At 46.2% G+C, this 25,208-nt stretch overlaps 1 protein-coding gene across 1 annotated transcript in view; it reads right to left on the bottom strand.

Moving 5' to 3' along the window:
* The window catches only part of dnah12 (dynein, axonemal, heavy chain 12), a gene marked incomplete at both ends in the record, with an annotated part of 98,471 nt that overhangs the window by 54,436 nt on the left and 18,827 nt on the right, over positions 1 to 25,208 (bottom strand). Inside the window, 19 exons of the mRNA XM_083794570.1 lie at positions 931 to 1,119; positions 1,303 to 1,422; positions 2,034 to 2,222; positions 4,219 to 4,302; positions 4,779 to 4,919; positions 7,886 to 8,069; positions 8,471 to 8,580; positions 9,031 to 9,150; positions 10,459 to 10,582; positions 11,380 to 11,501; positions 12,968 to 13,207; positions 13,673 to 13,825; positions 15,133 to 15,305; positions 15,551 to 15,707; positions 15,820 to 15,939; positions 18,916 to 19,062; positions 19,941 to 20,076; positions 22,382 to 22,503; positions 23,724 to 23,918. Of these exons, the coding sequence (XP_083650696.1) occupies positions 931 to 1,119; positions 1,303 to 1,422; positions 2,034 to 2,222; positions 4,219 to 4,302; positions 4,779 to 4,919; positions 7,886 to 8,069; positions 8,471 to 8,580; positions 9,031 to 9,150; positions 10,459 to 10,582; positions 11,380 to 11,501; positions 12,968 to 13,207; positions 13,673 to 13,825; positions 15,133 to 15,305; positions 15,551 to 15,707; positions 15,820 to 15,939; positions 18,916 to 19,062; positions 19,941 to 20,076; positions 22,382 to 22,503; positions 23,724 to 23,918 (2,826 nt within the window). The remainder of the gene's footprint in view (positions 1 to 930; positions 1,120 to 1,302; positions 1,423 to 2,033; positions 2,223 to 4,218; positions 4,303 to 4,778; positions 4,920 to 7,885; positions 8,070 to 8,470; positions 8,581 to 9,030; positions 9,151 to 10,458; positions 10,583 to 11,379; positions 11,502 to 12,967; positions 13,208 to 13,672; positions 13,826 to 15,132; positions 15,306 to 15,550; positions 15,708 to 15,819; positions 15,940 to 18,915; positions 19,063 to 19,940; positions 20,077 to 22,381; positions 22,504 to 23,723; positions 23,919 to 25,208) is intronic.

A 25,208-nucleotide genomic window follows, 5' to 3' on the forward strand; every position in this document is an offset into this window, starting at 1 on the left:
TTATTACCAGCTGCATGCGGTTTGCCACTGACGAAGGCCTGCGCGCCGAAACGTGTTTGTCTGTCTGGTATGACTGCTGCTGCGGAGCACTATCATTATTAAACAAAGACTCTTACTCCACTGAGAGTGCGGATTTTATTCATTTTCTATACATTACCAGCTGGTTGGTTGTTGGCTTGTGGTGGACATTTTCGTCAACATAAAAAAAAATTGCCACAGACGTACAGAATGGGTGGACAATAATATTAGCAGAAACAAAAAATAGAACGTGTTTTTGGCTCAGAAAAACTAATCTTAAAAAAAACACCAGCCATTGTAGTTTTTTTTTAAACTTAAAGTTTATTAGTCCCCGTGTGGACAAGACAAACGGCCGTTTTGGCTGGCTACGTCACTTTAGCTACGTTTTCGTGTCGATGGAGAGGTTTTTGTAAACCTAACCTAAGTTTTCTGAAAACCTGAATGTACATGTAATGTGCAGTATATGCAGTCTCACGCGCGTAGCCAGACAACTATTCCACAGTCTCCGAATGCTATATAGAGTCTGGAACTACACCTCCCCAAATCCGAGTAGAAGGAAGCTGGCATTTCCGTTCACGGAAATATATTTTAAAATGTCTTTACATTTCATAATTTCCATTTCTGCTGAGCAGCAAGCTATGTATGCTTAGATGATTTCGATTTATATTAGGTATACATTTGTGTGACGTTAAAGACAAAATGGAAGTGGGGAGGAGGCATCACATCCGCCGTATATTCCGCCAGACTGTATGACGGAAGCGTTTGAAAATTGCGAGAGGCAACAGTCTGGCAACGCGAGACTATGAAGTATGCGACGACTAGTGAGACACAGACCGGATTGAAAGGCAACGTATAGGTTACAACCGGTCTAAGCATTTAGAACGATTACAACTCAGAGTCACATCATAGCACCTCATAAGAGTAGTCGTAGACGAGGCCTCTCTGGTCCATGGGACATTCCCATCGGCCCACAGAGGCAGGGACGCCGTGGCCCTCCGTCTTCCCCGAAAGCGTCTTCCTGAGGAAGGCGTCAAAGCGCTCCCTGCTGTCCGCATCACAGCTTCCTCCCACCGACCACACCAGAGAGAAGGCAAAGGCCGCCTGCGGTGAAGAAGGCACATGACAATATGGGTGACCAGATCTGAAACTGTTGTTTTGAGGGACAGCAGTATTGCTTGTGTGGGACGGGACTGGGTTAGCAACGTAGTACTTAGTTAGATAGCGTTAAGTATGTTCTGGTGTCCATTACCATGATCCAGGTGTGTATGTTCTGGTGTCAGTTACCATGATCCAGGTGCGTATGTTCTGGTGTCCAGTACCGTCCTTCACAGGTTCGGCGAGCAGCATCTCAAACAGACGACACAGAGACACCGCAGTGTTGCCGTCGCTGGTCGCAACCACTTCCTGTCGAAGGACAAGTCTCCATTATTAAACGATATACATACCAGGGGTATTCAGCTCTTACCCTGCAGTGTGTGGGGGGACTGTTGTGGGTTATACCGGGGCAGTTAACGCTGCAGTGTGGGGGGACTGTTGTGGGGTATACCGGGGCAGTTAACGCTGCAGTGTGGGGGGACTGTTGTGGGGTATACCGGGGCAGTTAACGCTGCAGTGTGGGGGGACTGTTGTGGGGTATACGGGGCAGTTAACGCTGCAGTGTGGGGGGACTGTTGTGGGGTATACGGGGCAGTTAACGCTGCAGTGTGGGGGAACTGTTGTGGAGTATACGGGGCAGTTAACGCTGCAGTGTGGGGGAACTGTTGTGGGGTATACGGGGCAGTTAACGCTGCAGTGTGGGGGGACTGTTGTGGGGTATACAGGGCAGTTAACGCTGCAGTGTGGGGGGACTGTTGTGGGGTATACGGGGCAGTTAACGCTGCAGTGTGGGGGGACTGTTGTGGGGTATACGGGGCAGTTAACGCTGCAGTGTGTGGGGGGACTGTTGTGGGGTATACGGGGCAGTTAACGCTGCAGTGTGTGGGGGGACTGTTGTGGGGTAAACCGGGGCAGCTTACCCTGCAGTGTTTTCGCAGCATGGCGTGCGCGGGGGGCAGCAGCCAGTGGAACAGGTCCCACAGCAGGGAGAGGTGCTCTGGGCTCTGGAGGACCTCTGGCAGCCTCTTCATCCACGACGTCACCAAGGGCTCCCAGCCCAGCTGGGACGGCTCCATGTAAATCATCCCACAGCGGCTCACTGTAGCGGGCTGAAACAGAACAACCCTCTCATTATGATATGACCTCACTGTAGCGGGCTGAAACAGAACAACCCTCTCATTATGATATGACCTCACTGTAGCAGGCTGAAACAGAACAACCCTCTCATTATGATATGACCTCACTGTAGCAGGCTGAAACAGAACAACCCTCTCATTATGATATGACCTCACTGTAGCAGGCTGAAACAGAACAACCCTCTCATTATGATATGACCTCAATGTAGCGGGCTGAAACAGAACAACCCTCTCATTATGATATGACCTCACTGTAGCAGGCTGAAACAGAACAACCCTCTCATTATGATATGACCTCAATGTAGCGGGCTGAAACAGAACAACCCTCTCATTATGATATGACCTCACTGTAGCGGGCTGAAACAGAACAACCCTCTCATTATGATATGACCTCACTGTAGCGGGCTGAAACAGAACAACCCTCTCATTATGATATGACCTCACTGTAGCAGGCTGAAACAGAACAACCCTCTCATTATGATATGACCTCACTGTAGCAGGCTGAAACAGAACAACCCTCTCATTATGATATGACCTCACTGTAGCAGGCTGAAACAGAACAACCCTCTCATTATGATATGACCTCACTGTAGCGGGCTGAAACAGAACAACCCTCTCATTATGATATGATCTCACTGTAGCGGGCTGAAACAGAACAACCCTCTCATTATTATATGATCTCACTGTAGCGGGCTGAAACAGAACAACCCTCTCATAGGATATGACCTCACTGTAGCGGGCTGAAACAGAACAACCCTCTCATGTGATATGATCTCACTGTAGCGGGCTGAAACAGAACAACCCTCTCATGTGATATGATCTCACTGTAGCGGGCTGAAACAGAACAACCCTCTCATTATGATATGACCTCACTGTAGCGGGCTGAAACAGAACAACCCTCTCATTATGATATGATCTCACTGTAGCGGGCTGAAACAGAACAACCCTCTCATTATGATATGACCTCACTGTAGCAGGCTGAAACAGAACAACCCTCTCATTATGATATGACCTCACTGTAGCAGGCTGAAACAGAACAACCCTCTCATTATGATATGATCTCACTGTAGCGGGCTGAAACAGAACAACCCTCTCATTATGATATGACCTCACTGTAGCGGGCTGAAACAGAACAACCCTCTCATGTGATATGATCTCACTGTAGCGGGCTGAAACAGAACAACCCTCTCATTATGATATGACCTCACTGTAGCAGGCTGAAACAGAACAACCCTCTCATGTGATATGATCTCACTGTAGCGGGCTGAAACAGAACAACCCTCTCATTATGATATGATCTCACTGTAGCTGTGGGCTGAAACAGCACATTGTCGAAACAATCCTCTCATTATGACCTTCCATGTCACCATATTTAAACGCTTCCATGCATCAGTGTTGACTAAAACTATGACGAAAAATGTTCGTCGACTAGCAAACCTAAATAAAAACTAAGCTAGACTAGTCTAAAATGCAAGGGAGGGACTAAAGTGAATAAATTGATCCAGTAGAACTTAAAGACTTAAAGTCATTTTATATTTGGTTGCTTTGTGGTGCTCTGTTGGTTGCTTTGTTGTACTCTGAAAATAGCCAATCTACAAGATCGGCTATTTTCAGCGTGCAACCACATGTAAAATCAGCCATTACGACACCATCAAGGGTCGGGGTGCGCACACTCCAAACGTCTGACATGCAAAAATCACCCTTTGCTTCCGACATGCGTTTGTGTTGCCTCCCGCGTGCGGTTAGGGTTAGATTAGGAGTCGACTAAATCAATTGCAGAATTACTCTTATTAAAATCACATGATAACTAGTCAACTAAAACTAGACTAAAAGGTCAAACACTTCAGATGACTAAAATATGTTTTATTCAAAAGACTATGACTAAAACTACATCAAAATTAGCCGGGCAAAATCAATCAATTATTCTTCGATTACATGGATTAGTTGGATTAACCGTTGCTCGACTTACTGAGGCCTGCGACAGATCCATGGCTTCAAAGATCAGACTCATCTGACTGGACATCTGAATGATCTCACCGCTCATCAGGCACAGCTGTGTGTGGAGGAAGAGCATTGGGAGAACAGTAAAGGTACAGCAAAGGTGTCTGCACAGTGCACACCGTACAGTAAAGGTGTTCTCACATTTCCTAAAAAGTTGTCCAGTCTGCAAGGACCTTAAGTGCAAAACTTCAATGACCGTCTAAAATCCTTGTAGTATTGTATAGGCCGCATCGAGAGATAATTCTGTGGATAACTTATTCAATTTAATTGAATGTTCAAGAAACAGTATAGTATTAAATCAATCAAAGAACCACTTAAGCTTAAGTCACACAACGGTGTTGTGTGACAGCCGATGTACAAGTTCACAATGCGTCCCTTCGGGATGCGTTGTGAACTTTACTTATCATGGCATGCCCAGAATATGGATGGAAATATATTAAAATATATGTTGTTTTAATATCGATTAAATCAATGACTTCCATTAACTGCCGCAGCGCTACATGTAGCATTGCGCTACATCATATTTACCTTCTTGTTGTCGTCCAACACGGTGTTCATGCTCTCGATCCACAGCGTGTCGATGGGTCCGTCGAACACCACCCACTTACGCTCCACGGTGTCCGACGACGCAAACTCACGGAACGTGTTGGCCACGATGCCGTCTGCCCACTGGAAGAGAAACAACACCCGTCTGCCCACTGTACTTACAGTATGTACATGCAGAAAACAACAAGTACATGAAGAAAAGAAGCAGCAGAGGGAAATATAATGGGGACAAGCGGCCAAAATGAGTTTTCTTCAACGGGTGGCTGGCACCTCCCTTAGAGATAGGGTGAGAAGTTCAGTCACACGAGAGAGACTCGGAGTGGAACCGCTGCTCCTTCGCCTGGAAAGGAGTCAGCTGAGGTGGTTCGGGCAACTGGTTAGGATGCCTCTCGGGCATCTCCCTAGGGAGGTCCTCGACGCACGTCCCACTGGGAGGAGACCCCGGGGAACGTCTCGGAATCCCCCAGGAGGAAGTAACTGATGTTGCTCTGGAGAAGGAAGTCTGGAGCTCTCTGGTGGAGCTGTTGCCCCGCGACCAGACTACGGATAAGCGGTTGAAGATGGATGGATTGATAATGATTTGGAGGCCCAGGCCGTAGCGTAACGGTCTGGGCACCTGACTGGTGATCCAGTCGCGGTGTGCCGCGGGTTCGACTCCCGGACCCGACACGGCCTTTACCGCATGTCATCCCCCCATCTCTCTCCCGTTTCCTGTCAGCCTACTTTCTATCCCTTAAAAAATCAATAAAGGCGTAAGCCGCAAAATGATTTGGAATACAATATCCATGCATGTACGATTTCACTTAATTAAACATCCCTCGATTCCACTGGTATAGTGTTGTCCCACTCAGTCACACCTTATGAGAGACAGGGTCTATAATCAACACTAGTGTTGTCCCACTCAGTCACACCTTATGAGAGACAGGGTCTATAATCAACACTAGTGTCGTCCCACTCAGTCACACCTTATGAGAGACAGGGTCTATAATCAACACTAGTGTCGTCCGACTCAGTCACACCTTATGAGAGACAGGGTCTATAATCAACACTAGTGTCGTCCCACTCAGTCACACCGTATGAGAGACAGGGTCTATAATCAACACTAGTGTTGTCCCACTCAGTCACACCTTATGAGAGACAGGGTCTATAATCAACACTAGTGTCGTCCCACTCAGTCACACCGTATGAGAGACAGGGTCTATAATCCTAGTGTCGTCCCACTCAGTCACACCGTATGAGAGACAGGGTCTATAATCCTAGTGTCGTCCCACTCAGTCACACCGTATGAGAGACAGGGTCTATAATCCTAGTGTCGTCCCACTCAGTCACACCGTATGACCTAAGTTTTCTGAAAAAGTTCAAATATTTATGTATGACCTAAGTTTTCTGAAAAAGTTCAAATATTTATGTAGCAGCGTAAAAAGATTTTTGTGGTGCAGCCACTCCAAAGAACAGCAATGTCCGTGTTCACCATTATGTGCCTATGTATGTGTTCATGAGCACCAGTATGACTGACTACCAGTAGGGGCGCTGTTGTGCCAGAAACAGAGAGAGAGATAGTATTAGTGCTGCGGAAGAGAGTGGAAGAGAGTGGAGTTGCACCACTCAGTTCACACAGGGTGTGATTTCTTTTTTAATACTGTACATACTGTACAGAACCCCAAAAGAGGTTCCCATCCAGAAGGGTTAGAAGACCAAAAAGGGGTTCCCGCCCAGAGTGGGTTATTGGACAGATACAGGTTGTCCGACTCCCACTCAGTCCCACCTCATGGGAGACAGGGTCGTACTGTCCAAACAGCTGTCCCATGGTGATGGCCTACCTCATGGGAGACAGGGTCGTACTGTCCAAACAGCTGTCCCATGGTGATGGCCTACCTCATGGGAGACGGGGTCGTACTGTCCAAACAGCTGTCCCATGGTGATGGCCTACCTCATGGGAGACAGGCTCGTACTGTCCAAACAGCTGTCCCATGGTGATGGCCTACCTCATGGGAGACGGGGTCGTACTGTCCAAACAGCTGTCCCATGGTGATGGCCTACCTCATGAGAGACAGGGTCGTACTGTCCAAACAGCTGTCCCATGGTGATGGCCTACCTCATGGGAGACGGGGTCGTACTGTCCAAACAGCTGTCCCATGGTGATGGCCTACCTCATGGGAGACAGGGTCGTACTGTCCAAACAGCTGTCCCATGGTGATGGCCTACCTCATGGGAGACGGGGTCGTACTGTCTAAAACAGCTGTCCCATGGTGATGGCCTACCTCATGGGAGACAGGGTCGTACTGTCTAAAACAGCTGTCCCATGGTGATGGCCTACCTCATGGGAGACAGGGTCGTACTGTCTAAAACAGCTGTCCCATGGTGATGGCCTACCTCATGGGAGACAGGCTCGTACTGTCTAAAACAGCTGTCCCATGGTGATGGCCTACCTCATGGGAGACAGGCTCGTACTGTCTAAAACAGCTGTCCCATGGTGATGGCCTACCTCATGGGAGACGGGTCGTACTGTCCAAACAGCTGTCCCATGGTGATGGCCTACCTCATGGGAGACGGGGTCGTACTGTCCAAACAGCTGTCCCATGGTGATGGCCTACCTCATGGGAGACGGGGTCGTACTGTCCAAACAGCTGTCCCATGGTGATGGCCTACCTCATGGGAGACAGGGTCGTACTGTCCAAACAGCTGTCCCATGGTGATGGCCTACCTCATGGGAGACAGGGTCGTACTGTCCAAACAGCTGTCCCATGGTGATGGCCTACCTCATGGGAGACGGGGTCGTACTGTCCAAACAGCTGTCCCATGGTGATGGCCTACCTCATGGGAGACAGGGTCGTACTGTCCAAACAGCTGTCCCATGGTGATGGCCTACCTCATGGGAGACAGGGTCGTACTGTCCAAACAGCTGTCCCATGGTGATGGCCTACCTCATGGGAGACGGGGTCGTACTGTCCAAACAGCTGTCCCATGGTGATGGCCTACCTCATGGGAGACGGGGTCGTACTGTCCAAACAGCTGTCCCATGGTGATGGCCTACCTCATGGGAGACGGGGTCGTACTGTCCAAACAGCTGTCCCATGGTGATGGCCTACCTCATGGGAGACAGGGTCGTACTGTCCAAACAGCTGTCCCATGGTGATGGCCTTGGGGTTGACCGTGCGGTAGATGACCTTCTCCTCCTGGTTGTGTCCTCTCTGGTTCATGAGCGTCAGAGTGTCGGCCAGAACGTGGAGGACTTGGGTCTTCCCAGCGAAGGGTTCCCCCACCAACATGAACCTGCAAAAAACACCATCACGTCACATGTGGGAATTTACGTGTTAATTTTTACAGCAATTCTACAATATACATTAAGCTCACAAGCTTGTAGATTGGCTATTTTCAGCATGTGACCTAGTGTAACATTTAGCTCTCACAACCCTCACTTATTTTCATTCGCTTTTAATCTCATCTGAGCTCATCCAATGTTGTGTTTTATTTTGTTAATATACACATGTTTTTGTCCTCATGTCTACACTTTTTTCCCCCTCTCATGTATTTTCTTTCTTGCTTTGATAGTTTTCGCTCCTGCTCTGTACAAGAAGAACTTTGGTCAACCTCGGTTGTTGTTAAACATGCTCTCTATGAATAAAGATTGATTTGATTTGATAAAGTTTGATACCGTATCGTATATATCATACCCGTGTCTGACTATCATCATCTCATACGTCTGGATCATCTTCTCTAGGAACACCTGCGTTGGCTGTATGTTGACCTTTTCACAGCACTCCACAGCAGCCTCCAGAAACAGCTGCACACAACAAGGAACAACCCATGAGAACGGGCAGTGTGTAACTACACAGGCATTGTGTTAACACATTTAGGCCTGACGTCGAAATAAAAAAATCCTGAAAAACCTCTTGTTTCCATATCAGTGGTTCTCAAAAATGATATGTAATTGGCCGCCGACCCCCATCTGAAAATATGTAGTTCCAGGGACCTCCCCAGAAGCAAGGATTCGAGTTAAAAACTGAAACTCTGAAAGAATAATTCAAAGATTTAGGCACATTTTCACGATTTTTCTAAAATAGCAGATCTACAAGCTCGTAGTGCGCCACTCGCTTGTAGATCTGCTATTTTTCAATAGCTAAAGCATAGCATAATGCTAACACCAAAAGGGGTTCCCGCCCTAAAATGGGTTAACTAACACACATGGCATTGTGTTAATGCACCAAGGGAAACGTATATAATAAACACAAACCTTATAATCGGCCGCCGGAAGGGAGATGTCAGGAAACAGATCGCTGGTGATCCCGTTGAACAGCGGAATGTCGTGCGAGAGGAACTTGGGCTCGTTCACGTCTTTGATTGACCTCAGCACCTGGTGGCGGTCAGGAGAGGAAACGTGAGGCGACATCACAGACAGATACAAGTAAGACGCGCGAACGCGGGAAGCGAACGCAGCTCGTACATTTTTTGTGTGTGTATGTGTGCGTGCATGTGTTTTCTTTTAAAGTTTTTTTTTAAGTTACGTTTTTTTTAAGTTAAGTTACGTTTTTGTGTGTGTGTGTGTGTGTGTGTTGTGCGTGTGTTTTTTGTGTGTGATACAGCTGCGCCCTCTGGTGGCGGGTGGGTGGTGTTACAGCGTGACACACAGACATGTTCTGCTAGGTCTCATAGTTAGTGCTCATTGCATTCGCAATCATTGCATTCGCAATCATTGCATTCGCAATGATGCGCTTACACCACGGGCAGGTGCAAAAGATGCAAAGATGCAAAGGTCACAGCATAGTTTGTCGCTTTGTAAAATCTGTTGCTCGCGCGGTCGTTAAAATGCCATCCAAGCCATCAAGCAAAAACAATATAAGATATGATTACTAAAACTAAGACAAAATATAGGCTATTGACAATTTTTGTCAACAAATTAAAACTAGACTAAAATGTTAGGGATCGAGGGACTAGTGGAGAGTCATTTTACGGTTGGTTGCGCTCGGGTGTTGCACTCTGAAATATAGCAGATCTACAAGTTCACACCGTGATCTACAAGTTGGGAACTTGTAGATCTGTTATTTCCAGCATGCAACCGAGTGTAGAATCGGGCATTGCGACGCCATCATGGCACCACCACAATACAGGTTTTAGTCAAAAATATCAGCTGTACATTTTAGTCGACGGAAATCTTATGATATTTTAAAACTACAGCTGAATGAAAATGTATGAACCCATTTTGGGAGGGAACCCCTTTTGGTGTTTTAAAGCATTATGTTATACTACTGTATATACTATATATATATTGAAAAATTGTGAAAATGTGATGCAACTCTTTGAATATATATTCTTTCAGAGCCAACGTTTTTAACTCAAATCTTTGCTTCTGGGGGAGTCCCTGGAACTACATATTTTCAGATGGGGGTCCACGGCCACATACAGCTAATTCTGGGGGTCCTTGACGTGAAAAAGGTTGACCACCACTGACACAGAAACATGGGTTTTTCATGTCATGGTTTTGAAGAAATTTGAATGCCACACTATTTATCCATAATGTATAAATGATAGATAAGGGGTCAGGACAACGAGGCCTTTTCGTGGAGGGGTCAGAATGAAATTTGGACTTTGTCTGTTTTTCGTCTGTGGTACTTTTTTGTAGAATCGTTCCCAGGTCAAAATGTATTAAAAATCAACACCGTACCAAGATATCTTCGTTCTGGTGGGGGAACTTGAGCTTGAGGTTCCCGGCCGCCACCAGCACGGCCTTGACGGCCCTCATGCCGTAGTCGTAGTGGAACTGAGAGGACAGCTGCTCCGAGCACAGCCTGGATATAACCAGGGAGAAAAAAGAAATGTGGACAGGGCTGGCAAGAAGCGTAATTAGTTTTCCACCTGCTCTCCATCACCATACGTTTCATTTTGGAAGGGGGGCCATGTCCAATTCAGTAGCTTAGTGCCAGTTATTAAAAACAGCCATAGCCGTCATCACAAATACTGTATGATCACAGAGGTGTACAGTATGTGACACAGGGGGCGCAGCCGGCATTAAAGGTAAAACAACATATAGGTAGGGGACAATGAGAGAACATGAAGCCAACTATTAGGGGACTAACTGTAAGGCATTTGAACACTAATGCCTGCCACTGGCACATTCACAATGTGGGACATGTGGTCTCAATTTGTGAAGCCTCGGTACCCAGGCTTTTTTTTTTTACGTCATGGGGCCAGTCCAATGGCGGCTCTCCTACATAGACTTCTATTGAGAATGGGGACAATCAACTGGGACAAGTCCTGGACCGGAAGTAGGCAGAAATGCATTGGACCCAGGGCAACAGCCCAGCTTTAATGATCTTAAATCCCTTTATTTGAGATTGTTTTATAGTAATAGTACAACATAAACATTAAAGAGACTTTAGTTGTTACTGTACAATACTTTATAACAGTTGTCATGTTGCACACATGCTTAAATTTGCTCTTATTTGCGCCGCCCTCCAGCTTGTCTCAGTTCAGGCTGCATGAACAGCACCCGAGCGCTCGGTTTCTGCCCCCTCAATATCATAACTCTTCTATTAGATGGCTCTGGGTCATAACTCTTCTATTAGATGGCTCTGGGTCACCCTACCTGTAGGTCATCACGATCTTCACCGCCAGCGGCTTGGCGTTCAGGAAGCCGTAGGAGTACAGAGAGATCTCTGCGATCAGCACGTAGTTAGGAACCATCATGGCTACCGTTCTGAACAACACCTGCATGAGGGGGACACAGGTGTAGTTAGGAACCGTCATGGCTACCGTTCTGAACAACACCTGCATGAGGGGGACACAGGTGTAGTTAGGAACCGTCATGGCTACCGTTCTGAACAACACCTGCATGAGGGGGACACAGGTGTAGTTAGGAACCATCATGGCTACCGTTCTGAACAACACCTGCATGAGGGGGACACAGGTGTAGTTAGGAACCGTCATGGCTACCGTTCTGAACAACACCTGCATGAGGGGGACACAGGTGTAGTTAGGAACCGTCATGGCTACCGTTCTGAACAACACCTGCATGAGGGGGACACAGGTGTAGTTAGGAACCGTCATGGCTACCGTTCTGAACAACACCTGCATGAGGGGGACACAGATGTAGTTAGGAACCGTCATGGCTACCGTTCTGAACAACACCTGCATGAGGGGGACACAGGTGTAGTTAGGAACCGTCATGGCTACCGTTCTGAACAACACCTGCATGAGGGGGACACAGGTGTAGTTAGGAACCATCATGGCTACCGTTCTGAACAACACCTGCATGAGGGGGACACAGGTGTAGTTAGGAACCATCATGGCTACCGTTCTGAACAACACCTGCATGAGGGGGACACAGGTGTAGTTAGGAACCATCATGGCTACCGTTCTGAACAACACCTGCAGGCGAAACGTCAGAGACACTATAAACACAGGTGATTTTCACTCAGAAACTTTTATTTTTGTGATTGTCATAATGTTGCTGATGTCTGAGGTGAGTGTGGGTCTTTCAGTACCTTCATGGTGGTTTGTTTCCCTGCCCACATCCCTGTATTTTTCTACAGGCAGGTGTTCGGTGAATCTCACCCGTGTTTAGTTATATATTGATAGAGAAAAGTCCCATACACCCACAATGGAATTTTTTTATTTGGGCCCATTGTGCGTGTATGGCAGGGGTTCTCAACCCGTGGGTTGAGAATTCATTGACCCATTCAGTTGACCCCTCGGGGTCAACTGAATGGCTGGAAAATGGAAATGAAGAGTTTACATAATGTACACATAGTATACATACATACACCTTCCCTAATGATTATATCTGGTTTCAGTATTTATTAATGGTGTATTGTCTCTAGTATTAAGGTTATTGTAGCAGTCAATTTATATTGGGGTCGGGAGGGGGCGGGGCGGGGGTCCCGAGACATTGCCAAAGCATGTTCGGGGGTCCCCGCGGCCAAAAACGTTGAGAACCCCTGGTGTATGGGACCATTCTCACACGTCCCAGGAATGGCTGGACCAAAGGAGAAGTTCCCAGCTCCATTATTTACAGTATATAGTTTTTTTAGGAATATTTTAAACCACAATGAATTAATTAATCGCAATAATTTGCATCGTCAGCTAAAATGTGGCCAGTCCTATATAGCCTATATAAGCGCAGTGTGGGCTAAACTGCTGGTCCAAGAAAGAAAAGCAGAATTAAGGAAGGAGACCTTGAGGTTGTCCGGCAGCTCGGAGCGTCCGGCGTAGCCAGGGTTCATGGTGATGGACACGAAGCAGTTTGGGTTGAGCTTCAGCCGGGTGCCTTCGAAGTCAAAGTACTCCATCTTGTTCTCCACGGCTCTCTGGATGCACAGCACCTGCTGCGCCACCACCGACAGCACCTCCAGCTCGATGCGGTTGAACTCGTCGAAGCACGCCCACGCGCCCGACGACGCCAGGCCTTTGAAGAACTGCCACGAGGTGAGAGAGAGGCAACATGTCAATAAGCCCTAACTCATTTGCAGTCTCAATGTGTTGGTGGAAAGTAGGGATGTCCCGATACACTTTTTTCGCTTCCGATCCGATCCCGATACCACAATTATCGGGCTAAGTGTTAGCCCGATACCGATAGCGAATACAGATACCAGTGTCGTGATCTCATGTTGTGTTTATAGCAATCTAGCAATAGCAATCTAGCTATATAATTTACAAGAAGTCTACACAATTAGAGAGTGTAGAAGAATTGTTATTTTGATCAACGTTTGGCCTGTTATCTCTCCTAATGGTACCAACATCAATTCAGCATGGACTTGTATGGATATTGCATTATCCAAACCACAACAACATATTCAAAGTTTTGGGGTCTGAGAAAACCACCGCTTTACAGTAAGAAACTATAATAACTAAATTGCACAACGGAATAGTACATAAATCACCTTCCCCATTGCCAGATAGTCGAGTCCATCAGAGCAGTTGAAGACCACACACTGCACGGCCAGGGCTTTGGCCAGATCCTTGGTGGTCTCGGTCTTTCCTGTCCCGGCCGGACCCTCAGGCGCTCCCCCCAGACTCAGGTAGAACGCTCCGATCTGAGACAGAGGACGAGCAAGATAATGATGATGACCAGGCATTATAGAGCTTCGCAGTCCCGCCCCCTTTCATGACGACGCCAGGCCGCGGAAATAGTTTCCAATGCATTTTTCCCATAGACATTTCAAAACGTATTTATTTAAAGACCTTATAAGCGTCGTACGAAGCCAACTCTTGTCGTGACAAATCATGACAACAAACACAATATTTTGGAACAAACAAATAATTACAAAGAAGAAAAACAACAAAAAAAGTGTTTAAACCTGCCGTTGTCTTCTTCTTTCTAATTATTTGTTCAGCCCAAAATTTTTTGTTGATTTGTCACGACAAGAGTTGTCTTTGTCCGTGGCGTAAACGTCTTTAAATAAATACTTTCTGAAAAGTCTATGAGGAAAATGAACAGGGATTTCTTTTCCGGGTCTCTCAAGGGGGCAGGACTGCGACGCTCTATTGAGGGGCGCTAGCTAGCCCCTCCTATATTCAGCTATTAGTGTAGATTTATGTCCTACACAAACATTACATTCCCATTGAAAATGAATAGAGAATTTTACGTCATAGTGTCTTAGCAAAACGGCTTAGTGTCTATTTTTGTCTCTTTTCTTACGTCATAGTTGTCTATTTTTACGTCATAGTGTCTGAGCAAATAGACATCGTCATGTGTTTGTATAGGATGATAACGAAGCCCCTCACTTCACACAGGTGTGACAATTGTATTATGCTGAACTTTTGTCCGGTAGAAATCAATTGGTGTATAATGTATTTGTCTGACTTGGGTCGAGCCTCGTCGGGTGCGAATGCCCCTCTAGAAAAGTTTGAAGTCGTCGGACTGTGCTCGCAACCCGATCTCACCCAAATCACGGTGAAATAACACGCATTGGCAACTCCGTACATACACTACTAGAAAAACCCCAACTCCATACATATTACACTGAACTGCTCTCCATTAACCGCCCTATAGTTTTAGACTAGCGTCTCGAGGGAACTTGAGCAACGAGAGCCACCACTGAGCGAGACAGTAGTAGTGTAATATGTAGAGTTTGTACGGAATTGCCAATCTGTGATATTTCACTGTGTTTTGGTGAGATCAGGTTGAGAGGCCTCAGTCCCAGCCTTACTCATCTTACGAATATCGTATCCCCCGGATACGATATTTTCCGACCAATCGCAACACGTTTCATGCACGGAGATTGCACAGATTTGTAAAGCGTCCACGTCATTTCCTTGAGCGGTACTTCCGCCAAAATCCCCCTTCGTCCGCCAAATTACAGACAGACAGACAGACAGACAGACAGACAGACAGACAGACCAGGGTTCGGTAGCAGCGGTCAGTGAGTGGGGTGATGACCAGCCGGGTGGAGTTGCCCAGATACTCGTAGGCGTACTTGACGTCGCAGTTGATGATGCGCACGCGCACGTTCTCATCGGTCCAGTAGTAACGGAGCTGAGCCAGCCACTGGAAGTCAGATTCGTGCGAAACACCTGAAAAGTGGATAATTACTGTATATTACCATTTTCATTTCACTTAAATTTTACCAGGGAAAGCAGGGCAACCTAGAGGTGTGCATATCTGAGCTGCATGGCTCATCGGCAGTGGATCAGGAGGCCGGATGGGTACAGTGATGTCACGAGGCGTGACCATATATGGAGGCATGACCGACCGACCGAACGACTGACGGGAAATGCAGGTTTTCATAGTAAGCAAAGTAATGCCCTGCATGGAGTACCTTTCTGGCTCAGTTCCAGGACCACGTCTCTGGCGTGCACGTCGATGGTCACCAGCGCCCCCAGCGTGGTGCGGGTCTGTTTGGGCAGTCTTCCTCTCACCAGCTCCACGATGTCATTCAGCTGACTCTGCAGCTGCTCGTGGTATCTCTTTAAACCCTGCATGCCGTGAAGCAAAACACACTTATTGCTCATCAGAAACAGACTCGTCGCACACACACACACACACACACACACACACACACACACACAGAGAGCAGGTAAAACTCACGTCAGCTCCAGCTCTGATGGCCTCGTGTACTTCCAGGGTCCAGTAGATCTGGGAGGTGCAGAGCACCACCTGTCCAGGCCACTCCGTCACCCACTGACCCCGAGGAGTCTCACAGTACGCCTGTCCAAAACAACACCATCCCTTTAGGAGTCTCACAGTACGCCTGTCCAAAACAACACCATCCCTTTTCAGATCGCTAGGTCCAGATTCTTATGAAAATCAGTGTTGATTTTGTCGACTAAAACTATAACGAAAAAAAATTGTCGACTAGCTTTTTTTACTGACGAAAACAAAATGGAAACAAAATGAAAACGAAGCCACGATGACTGAAACTAGACTAAAATGTTAGGAAGGGGCAAGTGGGCAAGAGATCCAGTATAAGTAATTTGATGACAATAGCAGAGCGCGACGCGTTGTGAGCTTGTAGATATGTAGGCTATTGTCAGCAAGTGTAAAATCAGTCATTACGACGGCATCAAGGCCCACCAAAATACATTTTAGTCGACTAAATCAATACATTTATCTTTGGTGAATGGTGATGCATCTCAAACTATCCAGATTTATGACAGATTCACAGTGTTCGTTATACATATAAACATACTGACGGTGGTTTAGTACAGGGGTTCTCAACCCGTGGGTCGCGACCCCTCGGGGGGGTTGCCAAATTATTTTGGGGGGTCCCCAAAGTATTTTTGTTTTTGTGCAACTGAATGGCTGGAATATGGAAACATAGTACTGGGGAGGGGGTGCCGGGCGGGGGGTCGCGAGCAATGTTCCCCCTAACGTGCGCCCGTGCGCGCGCGCGCACATGGCCAAATGCTCTCGCGCACAACTGAAATCTGTCGCGCACAGACACCGACGCTGGTGTAAAAAAAGGTTTTCTTTAAAAGAAAAAGGTGTTCCCCCCGAGTATCATCTACATTACAGTAATAATACCTATCCTGAGTCGACATTTGCCCACACTTTATTTCACGCTATTCATATACCAGTCGTTCTCAACCCAGATGACAGTGAAGTGACAATTTAAGGACTTTTAAGACTTTTATAATGCCTCAAAGGCTCTAAAAGAAAAAATACCATTACTGCATCAAAAGTAATCAGCAAACCATGGTATAAAAACTGGTCAAACTGGTGAAAATAGCCGATCTACAAGTTCACAACGAGCTTGTAGATTGGCTATTTTCACAATATTTATCTGTGGAACCATTCTGTTGCTTGTCTGGGTGGGGGGGTCCCCAGTTCAAATATGATTACTTTGGGGGCCTGAAAAGGTTGAGAACCACTGTAGACTAACTGAATATTTCTAAGATTGCTAGCCTACCACCTTGATATAAAATAAAAAAATTGTAACTTACGTAACCTTATGTAACTATTCATTGATTCACTCGTATACCAAAATCCATTTTGAAAAAAGAAAAGAAATCACACCTGTGTGAAGTGAGGGGCGCTCACTTCGCATTATCTAACGTTTGGATAGTTGGTGTCAAGGTAGCCTGACCTAAGCAGAGACATTTCTGGTCTAGAGGGGCGGGTCGCGCCTCAGAAATGCGCGCACCCTGATTGGATCTCATCGATCTGTCCGTCACCCCCGGCCCCTCCTCTCCCCCCTAGTGCAGCGCTACGTCACATCATTTAGAGCGACGCCCACCCGGAAGGGTTGACTCCCACTTTTAGACTGGTTCAGCCCACGGCTTTTTCCAGGCTTTCATCTTTCGCGCAGACGAAATGAAAGCCTGGGTATCGAGGCTAGTGTCAAGGTGACGTATGTTTGCTCAGTAGTTGCTGATGTCTGCTCAGGAGGTTTGAGTGTTTGCTCAGACCGAAAAAAAATTAGAGGGAACATTGGTCGCGAGACATGGCCAAAGCATTTCCGGGGGTCCCCAGCCAAAAAGGTTGAGAACCCCTGGTTTAGTACATACATGGTTTAGTACATACATGGTGAATGGACTAATGAAAATAGTAAATGGTAAAATGTGCATCTACACGTATAGTGATTTTATCCAAAGCGCTTTACATAGATTGTGCATTACATTCACCCATTTTCACACGCACGTTCACACACACACACACACACACACACACACACACACACACACACACACACACACACACACACACACACACACACACACACACACACACACACACACAGCTTGACATAGATTGTGCATTACATTCACCCATTTTCACACGCACGTTCACACACACACACACACACACACACACACACACATTCATACAGCTTGACATAGATTGTGCGTTACATTCACCCATTCACACACCAATGGTGGAGGAAACCATGCAAGGCACCAACCTGCCCATCGGGGGCAATTAGGGGTTCAGAGTCTCGCTCAAGGACACTCCGTTCGACACTAACTCTGGGGCAAGCCTGCGGGATCGAACTGCGAACCTTGCGGCCCCCAATCCGGCCACTGAGCCACTGCCACCCTGTGAACTGTGTTGTTGTATGGACAAGAGGGCAGGGATCATCTCTGTGAACTGTGTTGTTGTATGGACAAGAGGGCAGGGATCTTCTCTGTGAACTGTGTTGTTGTATGGATAAGAGGGCAGGGATCTTCTCTGTGAACTGTGTTGTTGTATGGATAAGAGGGCAGGGATCTTCTCTGTGAACTGTGTTGTTGTATGGATAAGAGGGCAGGGATCTTCTCTGTGAACTGTGTTGTTGTATGGATAAGAGGGCAGGTATCTTCTCTGTGAACTGTGTTGTTGTATGGATAAGAGGGCAGGTATCTTCTCTGTGAACTGTGTTGTTGTATGGATAAGAGGGCAGGGATCTTCTCTGTGAACTGTGTTGTTGTATGGATAAGAGGGCAGGTATCTTCTCTGTGAACTGTGTTGTTGTATGGATAAGAGGGCAGGGATCTTCTCTCTCTGCCACCCTGTGAACTGTGTTGTTGTATGGATAAGAGGGCAGGTATCTTCTCTGTGAACTGTGTTGTTGAATGGATAAGAGGGCAGGGATCTTCTCTCTCTGCCACCCTGTGAACTGTGTTGTTGAATGGATAAGAGGGCAGGGATCTTCTCTGTGAACTGTGTTGTTGAATGGATAAGAGGGCAGGGATCTTCTCTTCTCACCTCTTTGGAGCGAGCCACCACGTCTCTGACGCTCCGCACCATCACGTCCTCCACCTGCACCAGCCACTTCTCCACCGCTCCCCTGGCCTCCGAGGTGGAGATCAGCTGGATGAGTTCCACACGCTCCCCTTCACTGCTGTACATGGCCTGGACGGACAGACAGACGGACAGACAGATATTTCAACACTCTGCCGTAACATGGCCTGGACGGACAGACAGACGGACAGATATTTCAACACTCTGCCGTAACATGGCCTGGACGGACAGACGGACGGACAGATATTTCAACACTCTGCCGTAACATGGCCTGGACAGACAGACAGACTGACGGATATTTCAGCACTCTGCCGTACATGGCCTCGACAGACAGACTGACAGATATTTCAACACTCTGCTGTACAGTACATGGCCTGGACAGACAGACGGACAGACAGACGGACAGATAGGAGTGGAACAATGTGGAAAACAGCCTATCGAACAGTGTTGATTTCGTCGACTAAAACTATGACGAAAAATGCTCGTCGACTACATTTTTTTCACAGACGAAAACTAAATAAAAACAAAACTATGATGACTGAAACTATGACTAAATATAGTGACAATTTTGTCAACAAATGAAAACGAGACTAAAATGTTAGGGAGGGACTAGCGGAGAAGAGATCCAGTAGAGCTAAAAGACATTTTATGCTTTGTTGCGCTCTGAATATAGCAGATCTACAAGTCACGCTGCGACATGTCGTGAGCAGATGTGCTCTTTTCAGCATGCAACAGAGTGTAAAACCTGTCATTATGACGCCACCAAGGCCTGCCAACACACATTTTTGTCAACAAAATCCACTGTAGGTTTATTCGGGTTAGGGTTGACAAAAACTAGACTCAAACTAAAACATTTCAGATGACCAAAAATATCACTAAAACTAAAAAAATAATATATATATATATATATATATATATATATATATATATATATATATATATATATATTCAAATGACTAAGACTACAACCAAATCAAAATGTAACTTGCCTGGATATCCAGGTCAGGCAAAAAGTCCAGCTTGGAGATTCCTTCGAAGCACTTCTTCAGATGGGGCTGCACGCGCTGAGGGTCCTTGGTCTCCGACAGGATCTCCAGCATCTCGTCGTTGGAGAGGAAGAAGAAGCTGTCAGGAACGGTGGAAGAAAGGCATCATCATCATCATCATCATCATCATAATCATCATCACCACCTTTATTTAGACTCAGTACAATTTACAAAGTACAGAGTACAATTAAAGGAGAATTCCATACTAAAAGGCTTTCTTACCTTTCTTTGTAGTTGTTTGGTCCCCATCAAAGAGGTCCAGGTGTTATTTTGTGCAAAAGCTCCTTATTGGCTATTTCCCCTACCATAAGCCCTAAATGAATTGCATTGAATTGAATGGGATGTATGGGGTGTTGTGCTAATTCGCTTATTTCCATCGCTCAAAATTATAATTGTTTTGTATATATCCTCTCTTCATAATGTAAATAATAACCCAAGCGGCACACTTTACTACTTATTTCGATGGAAATAAGCGAATTAGCACAACACCCCATACATCCCATTCAATTCAATGCAATTCATGTAGGGCTTATGGTAGGGGAAATAGCCAATAAGGAGCTTTTGCACAAAATAACACCTGGACCTCTTTGATGGGGACGTAACAACTACAAAGAAAGGTAAGAAAGCCTTTTAGTATGGAATTCTCCTTTAAGGGCAAGCCCTCATTTTCAATGTAGCCGAGGTTACAATACAACACAATACAAATGAAAATGCACCCATTACACATTACATCATACATCAGGGTAAATTACAAAGGAACTTTAACTCCATGTGTGCCCAGCAGGTGGTAGCATCAGCACAGCTAAGCCTTGCCACTGTTCACTCCCATTGTAATGACCCGCACGGTTTAATTTCCAGGTTAACACTGGAGGTGGGGGTGGTTGTTTTGAGCTTTTGTCAGAAGCGGTTACATGTCATCAGCGATGCGATACAAAGTTTTAAAAAATGGTTTACGATCGTCGGGATGCGCGACGGCTGACCATGTACAGCGCTCGAAGCTTCAGAGATACAGAGCTTTGAAAATCTTGCTTTTAATGGATTTAAATGGAGCCTGGATGTAAAAATCCCATAGCTGGTGAGGACGGATGAGCTCCATAGCAACCGCAGCAATCAGTTGCATACACAGACATTTAGAGGGGCAGGTGATCAAGTGAAAAAAGGGCACCTTGTGCAGTGTGTGTACAAAAATAAAACCCAAAAAACTATTTATTATTATTTTCTTTTTCAAAAGGGCACATTGCTGTGCACGCCACTGGCAGAAATGCTAAAAGGTAAAGTGACGGTCAACGCTTTCATATTATGGATTATACGGGGGGGTACAAACAAGTCCGTAGATGGCTGATGCTGTACCCTAGCCAGAGGGTACGAGTACAGTATAATCGTAGATCGCGCAGAAAGAATTAAGCATAACAGCCAGTCAATCAAAACAAAACAAAATAAAATAACTCAATTGAACAGGAGCAATCACGGTTGAAAATGTTTTGGAGCATTCCTTTAAACTGACCAGCTGTCTGAGTACGAGGAACCTTTAGCTTTAAGAAATCACTAGATAGGTGCTATCGTTCAGTTCCAGCATGGAGCAAATATAGGCAGGGAGCTGAATTAAAATGTCTCGCAGGCTGCATCATTGGTATATTTTACATACAACACTCCAACATTTGGCAGATGTTCGGACAGGTACTAGCCTCTAGGTTAGAGTCACTCATATATTTATTCACTTATATATTGTACATTTCTAAAATAATGTAGCACTTTGCCCCTTTTTGTGTCATTTAGGGTTGTACCTCTTTGTATTTTGTACGTGTAGGTATTCTAGAGGATAAACATGGATATATTACTCTGTCTGTATTATGTAATGTCATGTATTGTGGTAGCACTGATGTGAAAATGTATTTCTGCCTCTTGGTCAGTTCCCACTCGTAAAAGAGATTTCTGTCTCTGTTTTTTACTGCTTAAATAAATAAAAAAATATACAAAACAATCTACAAAAGCTACAGGTCAAAGAATAATACACATTATAAAAGCATCTGACCCTACTGAGCTCATAGCAAGTGCCATGCTACAAGCTTGTAGATCTGCCATTTTTGAAAAATATTTGAATATTATATACTTTCAGAGCGAACGTTTTTAACTCAAATCTTTGCTTCTGGGGGGTCCCTGGAACTGGAACATCATATTTTCAGATGGGGGTCTGCGGTCAAATACAGATAATTCTGGGGGCCCTTGACATGAAAAAGGTTGAGAACCACCGACATAGAAACATAGGTTTTTCAGAATACTGTCATGATTTAAAAGACATTTTTGTAGAATCTGGTCTCAGTCCAAAACGGGTTAATATTATTATTAACCTAATAATACACATTATAAAAGTATCTGCACCGTACCGAGGGAAGAAGAGCCGTTTATTCTCCAGGTACACGTTCAGTCCCTTCATGATCTGATCCAGGAGGAGGTTGGAGTCCTGGAGCTTCAGCAGAAGGTCAGGCAACGAGGTGGCCGACAGGATCTACAACACATTGAACACACCATCATACAGGGAGGTGGCCGACAGGATCTACAACACATTGAACACACCATCATACAGGGAGGTGGCCGACAGGATCTACAACACATTGAACACACCATCATACAGGGAGGTGGCCGACAGGATCTACAACACATTGAACACACCATCATACAGGGAGGTGGCCGACAGGATCTACAACACATTGAACACACCATCATACAGGGAGGTGGCCGACAGGATCTACAACACATTGAACACACCATCATACAGCGAGACGTGGCCGACAGGATCTACAACACATTGAACACACCATCATACAGGGAGGTGGCCGACAGGATCTACAACACATTGAACACACCATCATACAGGGAGGTGGCCGACAGGATCTACAACACATTGAACACACCATCATACAGGGAGGTGGCCGACAGGATCTACAACACATTGAACACACCATCATACAGCGAGAGGTGGCCGACAGGATCTACAACACATTGAACACACCATCATACAGCGAGAGGTGGCCGACAGGATCTACAACACATTGAACACACCATCATACAGGGAGGTGGCCGACAGGTTCTACAACACATTGAACACACCATCATACAGGGAGGTGGCCGACAGGATCTACAACACATTGAACACACCATCATACAGGGAGGTGGCTGACAGGATCTACAACACATTGAACACACCATCATACAGGGAGGTGGCCGACAGGATCTACAACACATTGAACACACCATCATACAGGGAGGTGGCCGACAGGATCTACAACACATTGAACACACCATCATACAGGGAGGTGGCCGACAGGATCTACAACACATTGAACACACCATCATACAGGGAGGTGGCCGACAGGATCTACAACACATTGAACACACCATCATACAGCGAGGTGGCCGACAGGATCTACAACACATTGAACACACCATCATACAGGGAGGTGGCCGACAGGATCTACAACACATTGAACACACCATCATACAGGGAGGTGGCCGACAGGATCTACAACACATTGAACACACCATCATACAGGGAGGTGGCCGACAGGATCTACAACACATTGAACACACCATCATACAGCGAGGTGGCCGACAGGATCTACAACACATTGAACACACCATCATACAGGGAGGTGGCCGACAGGATCTACAACACATTGAACACACCATCATACAGCGAGGTGGCCGACAGGATCTAGCTATATATACCTTGGGCTCTTTGACGCAGTGGCTCATGACGTCTCTCCAGGTCTTGTCCACGGTGTGGAAGAGACGTCCCTCCTCGGGCATCTGCTGCATGATGTCCTGCGAGGAGAAGATGGGCTCCAGGTAGAGCCACTGGGCCTGGACTTTCAGCCACTCCTCTGTGGTGTCCTGGATGCGCAGGAGACGTTCCTCCCAGAGCTACAGGAGGCAGGCAGGCAGACACACCACACACACACACAGACAGACACATACATTTTTGATCACGGGTTGAAGAAAAATAGAAGCAACAACACCTAACCTTAGAGTATATATGAATAGAGAAGGCACCCAGAGGAAACCCTGAGGCGAAATGGACATAGTGGCCGAATTAAGGTATTGCAGCCTGGCCCCAAACACATGAACGTGCTCTCCGTTGACTATCATTGTACACGTTCACGACGGACGACGCTCGTGCGCGTTCAACGGCAGCGCATTCATGTGTTTGGGGCCACTCACCATTGCAATCCGTCCCAGAATGCACTCTGTTCCTACCAGGAAGGAGGAGTGAAATTGCCTCATGCGCTTTTGAGCAACTTAATGCAAGTGGATGGAAGGAGAACTCGGGTGTCTTCTCTATTCATATACTCTAAGCACCTAACCCTTCACAGTGTTAAAGTCACACTCTTCCCATTCAGAAGCCAAATTCTTTACTCTGGCAATGATATTGACACACTATGTACTGTAGCTGTTTATTCTAACTGTGAGAGTGTACAATTGGTATCCAAGCGATACATTTACAAAATGGTTAAATAAACTCTGTAGGCTTGAAATACATATTGTAAATAGTAAAGTTTATATTCCAGATTCAAGAGGGTTTACTAGTCACTCACTCCCAATAGAACACACACACACACACACACACGCTTTTATCGAGCCCACTATCGAGCATTTTCTATTCCTTTGTGGAAAGACGGCAGACGACAATAACATCTGAACAGAACCAGGATCTTTTGCTCTAGGGCCTTCACATACAGTACTTTTCTAACACACGGGAGGCAATTGACCTTTTTATTTTTGGAAAGGACCACCGTTTTGATGAGATTTAGCCTCTCAGACCCAAGAATGTTTTTTATTGACTTCGTCCACAGTTCCTTGCTGTATAGTATTGATGTTGGTACCATTAGGAGAGATAACAGGCATCACGTTGATCAAAATAACAATTCTACATTCTCTAATTGTGTAAACTTGTAAGTAATGCAGATGTTTAACAATAATTTGTAAGCCTTTGCGTAAGTGTGTGAGTGAAAAAAGGTAGTCATTTGACGAACATGTTTCGTCATAGTTTTAGTCGTCAATCTCAACGCTGTTGGAACCCTACAGTGTGCCCACCCACCTCACGGCCCACCCACCTTGATCTCCTCCTCAAAGGGCTTGACGTATAGGCCCACCCACCTCACGGCCCACCCACCTTGATCTCCTCAAAGGGCTTGACGTATAGGTCCACCCACC

The sequence above is a fragment of the Protomyctophum parallelum genome, assembly GCF_964188405.1.
Source record: "Protomyctophum parallelum genome assembly, chromosome: 22".
Lineage (NCBI taxonomy): Eukaryota > Metazoa > Chordata > Actinopteri > Myctophiformes > Myctophidae > Protomyctophum > Protomyctophum parallelum.